This window comes from Rhipicephalus sanguineus, chromosome 5, assembly GCF_013339695.2.
Source record: "Rhipicephalus sanguineus isolate Rsan-2018 chromosome 5, BIME_Rsan_1.4, whole genome shotgun sequence".
NCBI classification, from domain to species: domain Eukaryota; kingdom Metazoa; phylum Arthropoda; class Arachnida; order Ixodida; family Ixodidae; genus Rhipicephalus; species Rhipicephalus sanguineus.
In genome coordinates this window covers 206860028-206874164 of record NC_051180.1, presented here as the reverse complement: position 1 = coordinate 206874164, position 14137 = coordinate 206860028, and the positions used below count along the sequence as shown (strand labels likewise).

Sequence of the window (14137 nt, the reverse complement as noted above, 5' to 3'; positions counted from 1 at the left end):
TTCGGTCAAGTACCACGACTAGAAAACAACGGTTATGCGAGGAAATATCTACGGACGACAGGCACAAACCTACTGCGCAAAAACGAGCGACGCCATTTGCATCTCAAAATGCGCAAAACCGTTGGCCCATGTTACCAGACTGCCTGCATGTGCCCGCTGTTTCTGAAAATAAACGAAAAAAATTGGCCACTCAACCACATACCCAAGACGAAAGTTTGATTAAAGTAATCTACTAATTTAATTCGTGACAAATAAATTTAAAACTAATGAAAATAAACGCTTAATTAATTTTTTGTTTTCATTATTTGTCCCCCCCTCACCTAGTAGCGCTTTAATCGTCACGCGGGTGTTGATGTTTGTCGCAATAGGTTTCCGACCACTTTTCGTTCCGACTTTCGCGACCTATTTAGATTGACCTTGGAACGCATCTCTCGCTCCGCTCGCGAAGCCAACTGACCGGAGCGTGAAGGTGCGTCCACTTGGTTTTTCCGTCGTTTTGCGGCCAAGCTTACCGCGTCTCGGCAAGACGCGCTCATCGGAAACACGAAATACACGCAGTACCTTGCACTCTCTCGAGACGCTACATCTGGGAAGGGCTGAGCGTAAGCGACGCTCAGCTAAAAGAGCCTAATGTCTCATACTTGCCGCGTCCGTCCATCCGTGCGTGCCCCGGAAAGGTGCCAGCTGTGACCTCTCCCTTTTACATTCTCTCAGGAATCACGTGATGGTACAGCGGCGCATAGCAACAGTTGCGCGTTGCTAATTCCAACGCGCGTTGCGCAACTGTGGAGCAACACGGCGGCTGCGTCCACCGGTGGCGTCCGTCCATCAACGCGCAAGAGTTGCGCGTTCCTCCTCCCAGCGCGCGTTGCGCAACGTGGCGGCGGCATCCGTCCGTCACCGCGCATCAGTTGCGCGTTGCTCCTTCCAACGCGCGTTGCGCAACTGTTGCGCGACGCGGCGGCGGCGTCCGTCCGTGCGCCCTCGCACGCTCTCAGGAATCTCGTGATGGCGCAGCGGCGCGCGCGGCGACGCTCCTGTTCGTCAGACGTCCTGTTGGAGCAGTCTAGCTAGTCGGATGTCTCCCAAGCAGCCCGGTGATGATTGCACGGAAAGCGGTTCGGAGTAACGCCCAAGAATGTTCATTCCACCGATACCATGGCATAGCCAGTCAAATGGCCACAGGCTTTCGCCGAACACACTTTGGAATTCGCAAAGGGTCCTTCAATTTTGTTTCGTCATATTTGGCATCATTGTCATCGGCTCTTTGAGAGGTAGTTCAATATAGACGCCCAGGACTTCCGCTTTATAATTATCTAAGGTCGATCTTCGTAATATTTGTTGCCCTTTCTCTCTGATGCGTATTTTGGTAAGCTTATCAAGCTTTTAAATAATAACTGTTTGGTATTAGCGTGTTCTATTCCTGGCCAAGTTATTGCGTCTCTTGTTGGCGCACAACGACGGCATAACACTATAAAACATTATTCTTATAACAACAAAACGTACTACGAATATTCGAGTGCTATCATGGTCACCCGCAATATCTTAGCACACGTCCGTTATTCTTTATTTCCATTTACAAGAAAAGAACATGTATTATTTAAAGTTACTATTGTATGTCCAAAGTAATAAGCTATGGGCACACTGCGCTTGCATAGACGGCTCCACCAGCGCGGCGGCGTTCAGCACCAACGCGGCCGTTTGCGCGTCTTTGGGGTGAGATCGTTCGCTCCCAGACCACACGCGCGGCTGCGTGTACAAGCATGGTGTCGTCAGCGTGCGTTCCTCTGCTACTGCTGGCTGGTTTTCAGACCGTCACACGTTTGGATGAATTTTTCCGAGGAGTAATCATTAATAAAGGCAAGCTTCTGTGCGAGGCATGTACATAATGTTAAGGAACTTGTCTCTGCGGACGGAAGCGTGGTGACAGGTCAGTGTGTGTTCCAAACGTGCATCAACGCTCCGTCAGAGACCATTAAGTTGGCAGTAAATAAGCATTTTTATTTAATGGTCTTGTTTTATTTCCTTCTGTTACGAGGTTTTGAAGTTCTCTCGAAACAGATGCGTCATTGACGCGACGGCGACTGCAGAGCACGCATAGCCGGATAGTGCAAGCTCGCTGCGGCAGTGGCCGCGTACCTGCATAGATATGAAAACTGATTTTAGCACGAAGATTTTGTTATGTAAAGCTAACAAAAATAACCTACGAGCATGACAAGCGCTAAACCGGTACACCAGCCCTTAAGATATAAACTGCGAATTGCATACGTCTAGAACGAACACAATATTCATCGCTGTCAAGCCTAAACAACGTGCAAAACACGCATAAATGTTACCACACCTATCGTAACGTTGACATGAGCGAAATATTGCAGCTTTCTTCTAAGAGGATGGAAAAATCGTTGGGAAGTAGGCTGGGTGCTCCTGTTCACCAGCCTTAGCATTGCCCACGAAATGCCTACTGCAAATTCTGCTAATTTCTGTGGGCTCCCAGTCTATTCCATCAACGCTGCGCATGAAATAAGACCCAGAATTAAACAAGGTATTCGCGATATCAATTCAGCGTGAAAAAAAAAACATCAAGTAAGGCCCAAAGTCGAGCTAGTTGATATAGATTCATCTTGAGAAGGTTTTAGCGCAAATGCTGGTGTTGCGCTGGCAGCGCTGGTGTTGTTTCCTCCCTCTGTGTCCCTGTCCTAGATTGCGCTAAAACCTTCTCAAGATGAAAAAATACATCGCCATTTGGAGACCATGACTAAATGGTGTATCACAATTAAGACAGGTCTGAAGCAATGTTTCATTCCATGGGGGCCTCTTCCATGGAATAAACGTAACACCCTTCACCGAATAAAATGACAAAATGTCTTACTTGTCTCGGCGAACAAGTTGTATCCAACGTTGGCGTCTCCTTCTCCCAGTGAGACTTCGGGAAGCGGTAAAATTTTGTCCCAGGTGAATTGCTGTGGGTATTATTGCGATAGCAATTATATAGACACTCTCGGCTGGATTTTGCCGTCGCCGTCGCCGCCGTCATCCACCGTATATGTATAAGTATGTACGAATATATATCAAAGTCCCAAAGAAAAATAATTCCGAAAAATGCTTCCGAAGCGCGGAATCGAACCAGGGACCTCTCGTTCCACAGCGGGTGGCGCTAACCACTACGCCAAAAAGCGCATATCCTTCAGGTAGCTAACAGCGAGCGTTATATACAAACCCTTTACCGTTGGCAGGACTCGGAGACGGCAAGCGCTTATAAGCGTTTCTTCCTTACCAGCGAGATGGCGCGAGGAGTGCGACGGGCAGATTTAAAAGTCGTCGGCGAGCTCGCTCGCTTTTTCTATTTGCGCAGGGAGAACCTTGGCCTTCCGCTGCGTGCTCGCGCGGTTTCATCGTGGTGAGGAGAAGGATGTTTCGAGCTTTCACCATGATATGTGCGCTCATGTTACGAAGTGTACGAAAGTCACTCGAGCTCAAGGAATACCGCTAAACGAACAAACAGAAGATGAGCGCGAACTATCAAGTGTTACAGCTCGACACTGGAAGCACGCTGGTTTCCTTCGCTGCTTCGGCCGCCGTTGCAACAGGAGTGCTGTTCAAACTGAGAGTATCCATTGGCGAGCCTCACTTCGTATAGCATTAGTTTCTTGTTATCGCATTCATTGCTTCGCCCTTGCGGCGAAACTGTGACTTTTTATGACAGCCCACAACACAACAAATCTTGTTCCTGCGATACTGAGCCATGGAACGACCGCCAAAAACGAAACTGCGGAAAAGGACGAAGGAGCTGGCACGAACGCTGTAACTGGCCGCGGCGTTCGAAAGCTTCCATCACCCCACGAACGCGCGCGCCACCGCTAGTGTCGTTCCCGTCAGCGGAGAGCTAGAAGCGCAGTATGCCCATATCCCTTATGGGATTCTTCTCGATGCGTTGAGTAGTGCCCCTGCACACAGAACATAAGAACACCAATAACTAGAACGACCTTTGGTCAGTAACATATTGTCACGTCGCCGTGACGGTGAAGAAGGCCCCAGCAGGACTCGTAAATGTGGAACTCTTCATTTGGGCCAACTTGTGCCCGTAAAATGCAAGGTCAAAGTACAAGCAACTGAAGCTGTACACTGATAGCAGCGCGAACAGCGTCGGCCGTCGAGTTATCTGCAATGCGGTGGACCATGTCCTATCGAAGATTCCAGCGTTATCGCTGGTGGCTGCGTAAGTTCCAGAATAATGCTTAGTGTTCCGATGTCCGCGTAATGTTGTCGGAAGGTGCTAAAATTATATGGAAGGTTCGCAGTCATTCGGGTGCGGCTTGTGCTAGGCAGTAGTTACCCAAGTTATGGGCCGCGGTTACATAAAAAAATAAAAAAGAGCGCGCGTGGCGTTGCACCCCTCTGAAAAATCTGCGACAGTCTTGTTTAGACGTTCGGTGAGACCAATTGTCTGTGTGTGGTAGGTGGTGGCCTGCCGGTGGCTTGTCTGGCTGTATCGCAGGATTGCCTGAGCTTGGTATGCAGTAAAGGCCGTACCTCTGTCGGTTACGAGAACCTATGGGGGGCCATGACGCAGGAAAATGTTCTCAAAGAAGCACGTGGCAACTTCGGCGGCACTGCCTTTGGGCAGGGTCCTTATTTCGGCGTAGCGGGAAGGTGGTCGGTAGCTGCGACGATCTATTTATTTCCGGAAGTCTACGTTGGGAATGACTCCAGTAAGTTCGGCTGGTCTTGACGGTGGTGTTTTCCGTCGCTGACAGTCTCCGCAAGTCTTTACGTATAGGGAAGGGGTTTCAAACACGTGGTCCACGGGCCACATACGGCCCTTGGTCCTTTCGCCAGTGGCCTGCAGCGCACACATGACTGTCTTCGTCCCATATATAGTTTTATTGTCTTAACAAGTAATACACGAGCTTTCAAAGCACAATCGACAGCTGCCCACACCATAAAAGAAGTTCATGGGAAGGCCGACGGCATGTGTAAGTGAGCGTGTTCAAAACTTTAGCAGCAATTTTGCAGTTCACAAGGAAAACGTTCTCTGACTGTGCTAAGTGGTATTCACACTATTTTCTCACCCATTGTGATTAACAACACTTCATTCGGGAAGGCTACACAGACGTGACGGGCTGAAGCTTTTCTTTTCGTGAGGCATTCCATGCGGTCACCATCTGTTAGGACATAACAAAAACTCTGCTTAAGAATCGGAGTCTAGATTTTAGTCATTCTCGATATTGGTATCAATATGTTTCTCAAATCCAAACGCCACATTCCCCTCAGAAATGACTCCCTTATGGAAGATATGGGGAATTCCCATTCAATGGCAACGTTAGCTGACATTTCGTTCAACCGCCCCCTTCCTTCTCCACCCCCCACGGGTCAACCTTCACTGTCTCGGCCCCTACGGGAGTAATTTTCGAGACTGCAACCCGCTAGCTGATGCGACTTTGACACCCCTCGTACAGGGCGGTGTCGGCAGCGAGGCGAGGCCGCTAGTAGTTTTCTTGTATCCTAGCCAGCGTGCAGGAAAATCCACGGTGTCCAGCCGTCGAGTTGTCATGCAAAGCTTCCAGAACTCCTGCACGTAATGCTGAAGGCATTACGAAGAGGCAGCTGGCTCGATGTAGCGAGTTCTTCCTTAGGAGAACGTAGTTTCGCAAGACAGATGACGCCAGTACTCACTAGAATAGCTTCGGAACAACGTTGATCTTGCGTTCGAGGTATTCCTCGAGGCCCGTGAGCAGCGGGTCAGATCGCTGTCATTCAGCTAAGTCGTCGGCACTTATGTTTTCCAAGAAGCAGTCATCATCCTAGTTGTCATGCAGAGGCGGGTTGACGGGGCCGCGATACAGGCAGTCGGCGTCAGAGTGCTTTCGTTCGCACTTGTGAACGACGGTATTGTCCAATTCTTGAAGTCTCAGACTCCACCGTACGAGGCAACCTGAAGGGCCCTTCAATTTAGCTAGCCAACACAAGGCGTTGCTGTCGTTCACAACCTTGAAGGGCCTGCCATAGAGGCAGGGGCAAAACTTTGATGTAGCCCAAATGATGGCGAGGCACTCCTTTTCTGCTTTGGAAGAGTTGGCTTCCGCCTTGGTCACCGACCGGTTGAATAACTCATAACCCTTTCTAGTCCGTCAGTTCTCTGCACAAGGATGGCGCCGAGTTCTACGGTGCTTGCGTCGGTGTGGATTTCCGTATCGGCGTATTCATCGGAATTCGCAAGTATCGGATACGTCTCCAGGCGTCGCGACGGAACTTTAGCGGTGCGGCGTCTTGACGTGGGCGCGGAGGGGAAGCATGATGACGGAGTACAGCAGCATAGCTGACAGCTTGCGGCTGCGGCTGAGCTGGCTGAGGAACGCCGTGTTACTGCGGGATTTGCTCGCAATCGATGGGACCTCAGGCTACGGAAAAGAGAGCTTCCGCAGCTCCTCTCGCACAATGGCTCGGATGGTTTCGCGCTGGTCGTCGGAGCCGAGAGTTTCAGCAGCTACGCTGTCTGGAATCAGACGACGACTGTACGGTCGGGTGCAGTGGCGTAGCCAGGGGGCGGGGCACACTGGGCCCGCGCTCCCCCCCGAAATTTTAAAGACGATAGTCTTTCTTGGGGAACTTAAACGCAGAAATTTGGTCTGTCTGTCTTTCTTTCTGTCTTTCTGTTTGTCGGCACGTCCCTCGATTCAGCCACTCGGCCAAAGTTGAACCACTTGCCCAAGGGCCAGCCGTCTTGAACTGGTACGGCTGTTCATACTTGTGAACGTTGTCGATCAAAAAGTAAATATCATGCATATCTGAGGTGCAACATCACTAGGTAAGTATTAGGCGGCGTGTTCCTTTAATAGAAAATGCATACATACGTAATTTTAAGGACCCTAGTTTCTTAAGCTGCGCTGAAAATGCATAAGAATGGAAGCTTGAGCGAGTTGGTATGCGTTCATCTTTGTTGAAACAGCGCTCACTAGACGACGACGAAGTAAAAGAAGGCACAAGACAGGCGCTGCCTGTCCTGTGCCTTCTTTTACTTCGTCGTCGTCTAGTGAGCGCTGTTTCAACAAAGCTGAAAATGCGACTGCGCTGAAATTTTCCTTCCTCCGTGCCCCTCGCACGAGCTCATTGTTGTGTTTCGGTTTCGGTTCTGTATTGCACTGTACGAATGCCATGGGTTGGTGTTGAAAAACTTTAGTTTTGAGAAGGCCAAGAAGGTGAAAAAAGAATATTTAAAAAATGAAAAAGCAGCGTTGTGGGCGGCCTTCAGGCTGCCGGTTGTGGGCGCCGCTCTGGCGTTCCTGTTTTACCCAGGCGACGTGTAAATAAAAGAGTGTGTGGAGAGTACTCGTTGAGTGCGGACGTTTCTCTGCTTCAGCGCTTCGCGCCAAACCGCGTTTTCGGGCTGGCTGGCGTCCCCGCCGGTCGCGTTGGTCACCGCCGGTCTTCGCCTGCTGCTGCGCCGGGACTACCAGCACGCAACACAGCACTCATGTTTCCCGACGTATTGCCAGATGGCGTCCATATCTCACACAGCGCCTCTTCTATCGTCTTTACACGACATTTGCAGCGAAGCACGCAGATACGCGGCCAATTTTTTTCTTGGGGGATACAAATCACAAGATGACACTCAACCCCACTTATCTGCCCAGAGCCAATGTCGGATCAAGAAGGTGCCACCTCCCGAAAAAAAATTCTGCCTACGCAACTGGTTGGGTGCGCATTTTTAGCGTATTCTCGATCGTTGTTGCCTTCGAGAGGAATTATTGAACTGTCCTGGGTAGTTCTTCATCAGTCCCACGAAGATTTTTAACCCTCGCACGAGGAAACGAATTTTCTTCTCCTCAGGGATGTCAGCGTCGGCGTTGCGGCAAAAGTCGGGCCATTTCTTCATGAACACAGTGACGTAGGCAGAAATGTTTTCCGGGATGGGGGGGGGCACGCCTTTCACCTGCCGTGGGGTCCGGGCATGTAAATGTGGTCGAGTGTCATTCGTGCTCTGTAACACATGGCATAAAAAAATTTCGGGGGAGCGAGGCCCGGGCCCGGTGTGCCCCCCTCCCTCCCCCCTGGCTACGGCACTGCGTGAACGTCATGGCGTTTTCGTTTGGTAGCTGCACTCGCGCCTCCAGAAAAGCGGCAGCCCTTACGCACTACGCTCGTGAAGGTGTCAAGGAATGTGGTTCGGAAGAGATCCCAGGTTCGTACTGTATACTCCAAATTCTCGAGCCAGGTTATCGCGGCGTCTTCTAGGTAGAAGTACAGATGGCGTAGTTTCTCTTCACTGTCCGAATTGTTGAATGCTCCGACGTAGTCGTATGTTTTCAGCTAGCTTTACGGGTCCTCTAAGGCTGATCCGCGGAAGGTGTACTCCCTGAGTTGCTGCATCACGATTGTAGCCGGGGACACCGTGGTCGTCATCATGGCAGTCGTCTTCATCGCCGTGGCTGTCTTATTGGGTGGGTCCCTCGTGAACTCTAGTGCTCACGCTGTGCCCGTAATGTCATCGAAAGTTTCGAAAATAATCAAAGACGTTCCTAGTCATTCGGGACCTTTCGTACCCTCGGAAGTAGCGAGAGAGCAAGACCTCGAGGAGCGCAACGCACGAGACTGACGCAATGGCCGCCTCCCAATGAAAGCTTGTCCTCCCTGCGTGAAGGGAACCTAATCGTCTCATCGGGCATTTTCATAAAGTTGTTCGCTATCTCGCTGTACTAGTTCAACTGATCAACGTGACTTAGAAAGGCATTCGATCGTGTTACAGATTGTGTTTGCGGAAAAGAAATTCGCTATCCATTGAATCTTGTTAAAATGAAGGGAGCTAGCATTGCGTTCAACGCCACTTTACTGGGGGATTTAAAAAAATTTCTTACAGATAAATTGTTCACTTAATGGACGTTCGTTCAAGTGTTATGTTACTGTATTGCGTTATTGATCTTATTTTTCGTATTTCATTGCTACTTACTGTCATGTGCCTTTTTACATTCGTGATGGTGATATGTCGGGTTGATTAATTAGCTGATGGTGAGTCCTTGTATAAAATATTGTTCCCTAATTGCTTCCAAGTTGTGTAAACATGTCTTTATTCTAGACTGCGTTTTGGAGATAAAACCTCCGTCAGGCTCTGTAGCCTTTCTGTTAAATGTATAGAAAATAAATAAAAAAAACAGATACCATGATCTTCCGATGAGGTACACCGCAGAGGCAGACTCCGGAGTACATTCGACCACGGCGCTCTCGTGACGTGCGCCGGCAATATTTTGCATTTCGCCCCCAACAAAATGTAGCCGCCCTGGTCTGGAGTCGAACACGCACCTTTGAGGTTTCTTGCTGAATTGCACGACCACAGTAAGCATGGACATTGTAAATGTAATGGTATTTTGCTTACAGGATCGTTCAGACAAGTGGAGCTACACCATCCTGCAGTATAAATCCGACAAGGCACAACGGCTCCCAATCGTGGACATTGCCCCGAAAGACATAGGCCTCAAGAACCAGGAGTTTGGAGTAGAAGTTGGACCTGCCTGCTTCTACTAGAGATACAAGATCACTGACAATTTTCCCGACGCTGCGCGCAGTTGAAAATGGACTTATAAAGCATTTTAATGTTTTATACATGTAGATCGCTGCATTGTGCCTCAGTAACATGTGAATAAATTATTTTCGTTTACCAGTGTTGAGAAAGCTGGTTGTCACTCTGACCGGCTTGTATACCAGGAATAAATTAATTCTCACTAAAGTTCGCCCAGAGTTCATGGTGCCTTCCTCGGTGTTTCTGTATCAGTGCGCTAGAAGGTTTGCCCGTTTCTTATGGTTAGTGATGGCTCCGTCTATTATAGAACGCAGTACGGCATCCGAATCCACGCCACACATCTACACCAATGACACCGCAACATTGTACACGAGAATGAGTGCACAATGACGCAGAATCACCTTTCAGAGTTGTTTAAGCGGTAGTAAGTGTTCAATTTTATTCTATGTAGCGGTCGTGTCTGGAACGCTGTTTTCGGGCGGCATCACAACGGAATCTTTCATCCTCTTTCCAGTTTTCGTCAACGTCAAGAACGGCCCATCAAAATGACAGTATACTACCAGCGCGTGGACACCAGACCTTGCCAACGAAAGGACCATCCCGCGAACATAAAAACGTGTGCTTGGAGTTAAATTTTCTCAAAGCGGAATTTTCCTGAAATCTGCAATTCTTGCCATCAAGTTTACACGGTGCGCTAGAGTGGGCGCTCATTCCGCCAAAAGGAAATATTTCAATGAAACACCCATGGGAAGTACTCTGTTTTTCAATAGTTTTTCTTTAATGCGAAAGTGTTTTGTGCCAGGGTACACCAAGAGTGTATTGACGTATTTCCGTGACGCAAATACACCAACAAAATCAAAGCGATCACATGGCTATAAAAAAAGTCACAGTTTCGCCGCAACGGCGAAGCAATGATTGCGATAGCAATAAATTGTAATGTAACGCGAAGAACGGAAAGCAGCTCGAAATTGCCAGCGCATCGCTCGAGCCCAAAGGACGCACGAAAAGAACGCACACAGGACGAGCGCGAACTAATGCGTCACAGCTCGACACTTGAAGCGCACTGCTCAAACATAAAGCAGGACGCACGAAACAAACGAACAGGTACACACAAGACGAGCGCGAACTAATTGTCACAGTTGTTACTTATTTCTGTTTGAACAGCGCGCTCCTTTCGCAAACGCGGCCACTGCAGCGAGCGAAGCGAAGCACCCCACCGGCCGCCCCTTCTTTCCTTGAGATAAGAGCACGAAAGCGACGACCCTGTAGAGCGAACAGCAACGGCGTTCGCAGGGGCGGGGCGACGATCTTTAAAGCGCGCAACACGCGCGCACGTCGCGCCATCTATGCGGCCACTAAGAAAGCATGCTGAATTACATGGTGTATATAAATAGCTCGCAGTTAGCAGGCTGACAGACGGTGCTGTCGTGGCCTAACGTCTAACGCGGCGGGCTGCAAAGCGAGAGGTCGCCCGTTCGATTCCGCGCGTCAGAAAGAATTTCTTAATTATTTTTCTTTGTGGCATTTCTATATATATACATACTTATACATATACGGTGAATGACGGCGACGGGGACGGACATTTTCCAGCCGAGACTGTCCATATAATTGCTATCGCAATAAAAGAAAAAGGTTTGTTTGACCGGGGTCGAGCCCACGGCCTTTCGGTTTGCGACGATGGCTGGCGGACGTTCAACCGACTACGCCACAGCCAAGCACATGACCGAGGCTACACGAACGCGCCTTTTATCTCTCGCACTTTGTTCCCACGGTGCTCTTGTTCGCGAGGTGGTGTCGCCATCTGGATGCCGACATTACAACCTGGACGCGGTAGAGAAGCGATGCGTGCCCTCTGCGATCACCTCCGGCGACGTGCTGCTGCTACGACCGTCCCTTTCGGCGCGTTTTCAACAAGCGAAGAGTATTTGCGAACGTTTTTAACACATCCCGAAGTGGTGGCTCATAGCATCCATCCATATTAAAAAAATTACACCATCTCCCACTCAAGGAAACCATGAGGGGATGCGAGGGAGCATTGGGGGGGGGGGGGGGCACGCCTAGTTTCCGTTACGTTCACTCGGTGTTTCTGTTAGTGTGTAAGATTTGCATTTAGTGTTTGTGTTATCATTGCGTTGTGCTTGTGCGTTCCTTTCTGTTAGCGCCGAGTGAACGAGTGGCGCCGACGTTGATCTTACAACTCATCTGAATGGGAGCGAAGCGAGAATGACGGAAGCCGACCGAGCGCACGCGCATATATACACATGAAATGGGAGAGGGAGAGTGGGTTACAGTCTGTATTTGGCTGCGGCGCGGCTGCATCACGTGGGAGGAGAGGCTGCGCCGCGGCTGCATCGCGGGGGAGGTGAGGAGAGTGAGTGACCGAACACTTACCTAAAGGAGGAGACCGGGAGAGAGAGTAGGCGCATGCGCGGTGGAGCGCGGACGCCACCACCGACGACGCGCACAGCCCCGAAGAAAAGCTGCTTCGCATCTAAAAGAAAATTGGGGAGGGGTGAATCATGTAGGGAACGGTGTTTCAGCTGCATCAACATGATACCTGTGAGGGGCCAAGCATGCAGTGTGCGCTGGTGTTTCCCACAGCAAAATCACTGCTAGTGGGCAATGAGACACAGAAGAAAGATTAGACACAGAGACCCGCGGTCCGCTTTTAGTTAACGTGCACGTTTTGAACATTTATTGTTCAACTACGCAAAAGAGAAATCTCCCGCCGGCACGACATCGCGGGTCATGATCCAGTGCCTATATATACGGGGTGGCCGGTGAACGGCTGTGCAGCGAGAGCAGTCGGTTTTAAATGCGGAGCATTTCTTAGTCCGTCCACACCCCCACTGCGCATACTCGGCTCGTCTCGTGCCGGCAGCAAGCCTCTCCTCTCCCTCCCTCGCATACTCGGCTCGTCTCGTGCCGTCAGCAGGCCTCTCCCCTCCCTCCCTTCCTCCCTCCTCTCCGTCCCTCCCTCGTCTCGATCGAACGGGGGCGGTGTGTATATAAGCGGCGGAGCGCGCGTTCGGAGTTCAGTCAAGGGCGTCTTTATTTGGCTTTCGCTTGACTTGACGCTTTGCTTGACTCGAGTAGATGCGATGGAAGCAACAGTACCTTCAATCAGCGTCCCACCACTCGTTGAAGGCAACGTTACCCCACCCTCACCGTCGTCGGCGTCCACAACAGCAACAACGCAGGAGACAAGGCTGCGAAGAGACGATCATACGACGCTGAACGCAAGCGTTTGAAGCGAGCTGCGGACCCGGAATTTCGCGAACGAGAATCTGCTGCGAGAGAGCAACGACGGGCTGCGGATCCTTCTCTCGGGGAACGAAACGCAGCTGCGAAACGGCAACGACGGGCTGTGGATCATGAACGTCGTGCTCGAGAAGCAGCAACGATCGAGAAGCAGAACGTCGAGCAGCGGATCAATCACTCGGGCAGCGCGACGCTTCTGCGAAACCCAATTACGCAACATTCACGCGATACCCCACCCCCCCACTCTGCGACGCATTTATCGAGTTCCCCCCGTGGGAAGATGCGGGCGACATTTTTTTTTTCAATCAGGAAACTTGCTAGCAGACGCTGCCTGCGTCGGCGCAGTCTCTTGCGGGCGAGGGCGCGTTCTTGTACCTTGCGAGCTCGTAGCTCAACGTTCATCACACAAAGAGTGTTTGCATAATCAACGCTTGCCGTTCGCTCTTTCTCGACACACGGCGAGCGCTAAGACGATGGCACCCTCTCTTGCCCTCAAGCAAGTGAACCGTCACGAGAGCAGACGACGATGCACGACGATACACCGAGACCCTAAGGTGCTTCACCCCTGAAATAGTTCTCCGATGCTCGCCTGGCTGTCGCACTGCGTTCCTTGCTTGTCTTGTGAGAATTAATGGCCAGGCTAGAGGGAAGACACGACGCGGGCCGCGTTCCTATTCGCGTTTCATGACGCTTTGAAGGAGTGTATATCGAGCATCATTAATTATTATGCGCGTGCTGATGGTAATAATACCTTTGCGCGGAATGCACCATATGGGGTGTACAGTTATATGTTAACAGCGTCAGCTACAGCAAGGGTTATTCATGATCATGGGCGTCAGTCGTCGGGACGGAGATGTGTCACTAGGCATCAATGTGGGTGCGTCCACCTGAAGCAGTGCTTTATGTGCCAAACCACAAGAGACATTATACAATCTCTCTATATCAAAGCACTATAAACAATAAACTACATCTCTGATGACACGTTTCACTTTCGTGTAATACCGATTCATATGATGGAGGGATCAGCCATCTTTTTGTATGGTCGGCACAACAGTCATGTGCTTCCACTAATTCATATTCTACAAGCGTGAGTGTGTAGCGCAATAAATAAGACGCTTCCATTCTGGCTATGAGGGCCCGGCTTCAAGCCTCGTCTCGCTAAGAAAACTTATTTGGCAGGGGAGCTGTAAAATGGCACACCTGGTTGATATTGCGGCGTCTGTCGATTGTCCAGCCACGAATGAAAAAAACCACGTGACCTCCTCTGAGTGAGCTATGATCTCACGTAATGACGTCATCATTTCATGTTACCATGACATCACCTACTGGCGAAAATTGTGATGTCACAGTGACGTCACACGAAGA

The 14137-nt window shown here is 50.2% G+C and overlaps 1 protein-coding gene across 1 annotated transcript in view; it reads left to right on the top strand.

Annotated features, from left to right (window-relative positions):
- LOC119395193 (collagen alpha-1(II) chain) overlaps positions 1–9720 on the top strand; it is a 339079-nt gene extending 329359 nt beyond the window's left edge. The window contains exon 4 of the mRNA XM_049415841.1: positions 9370–9720. Coding sequence (XP_049271798.1) covers positions 9370–9516 — 147 coding nt within the window. The 3' untranslated portion in view covers positions 9517–9720. The remainder of the gene's footprint in view (positions 1–9369) is intronic.
- Positions 9721–14137: the final 4417 nt, after the last annotated feature.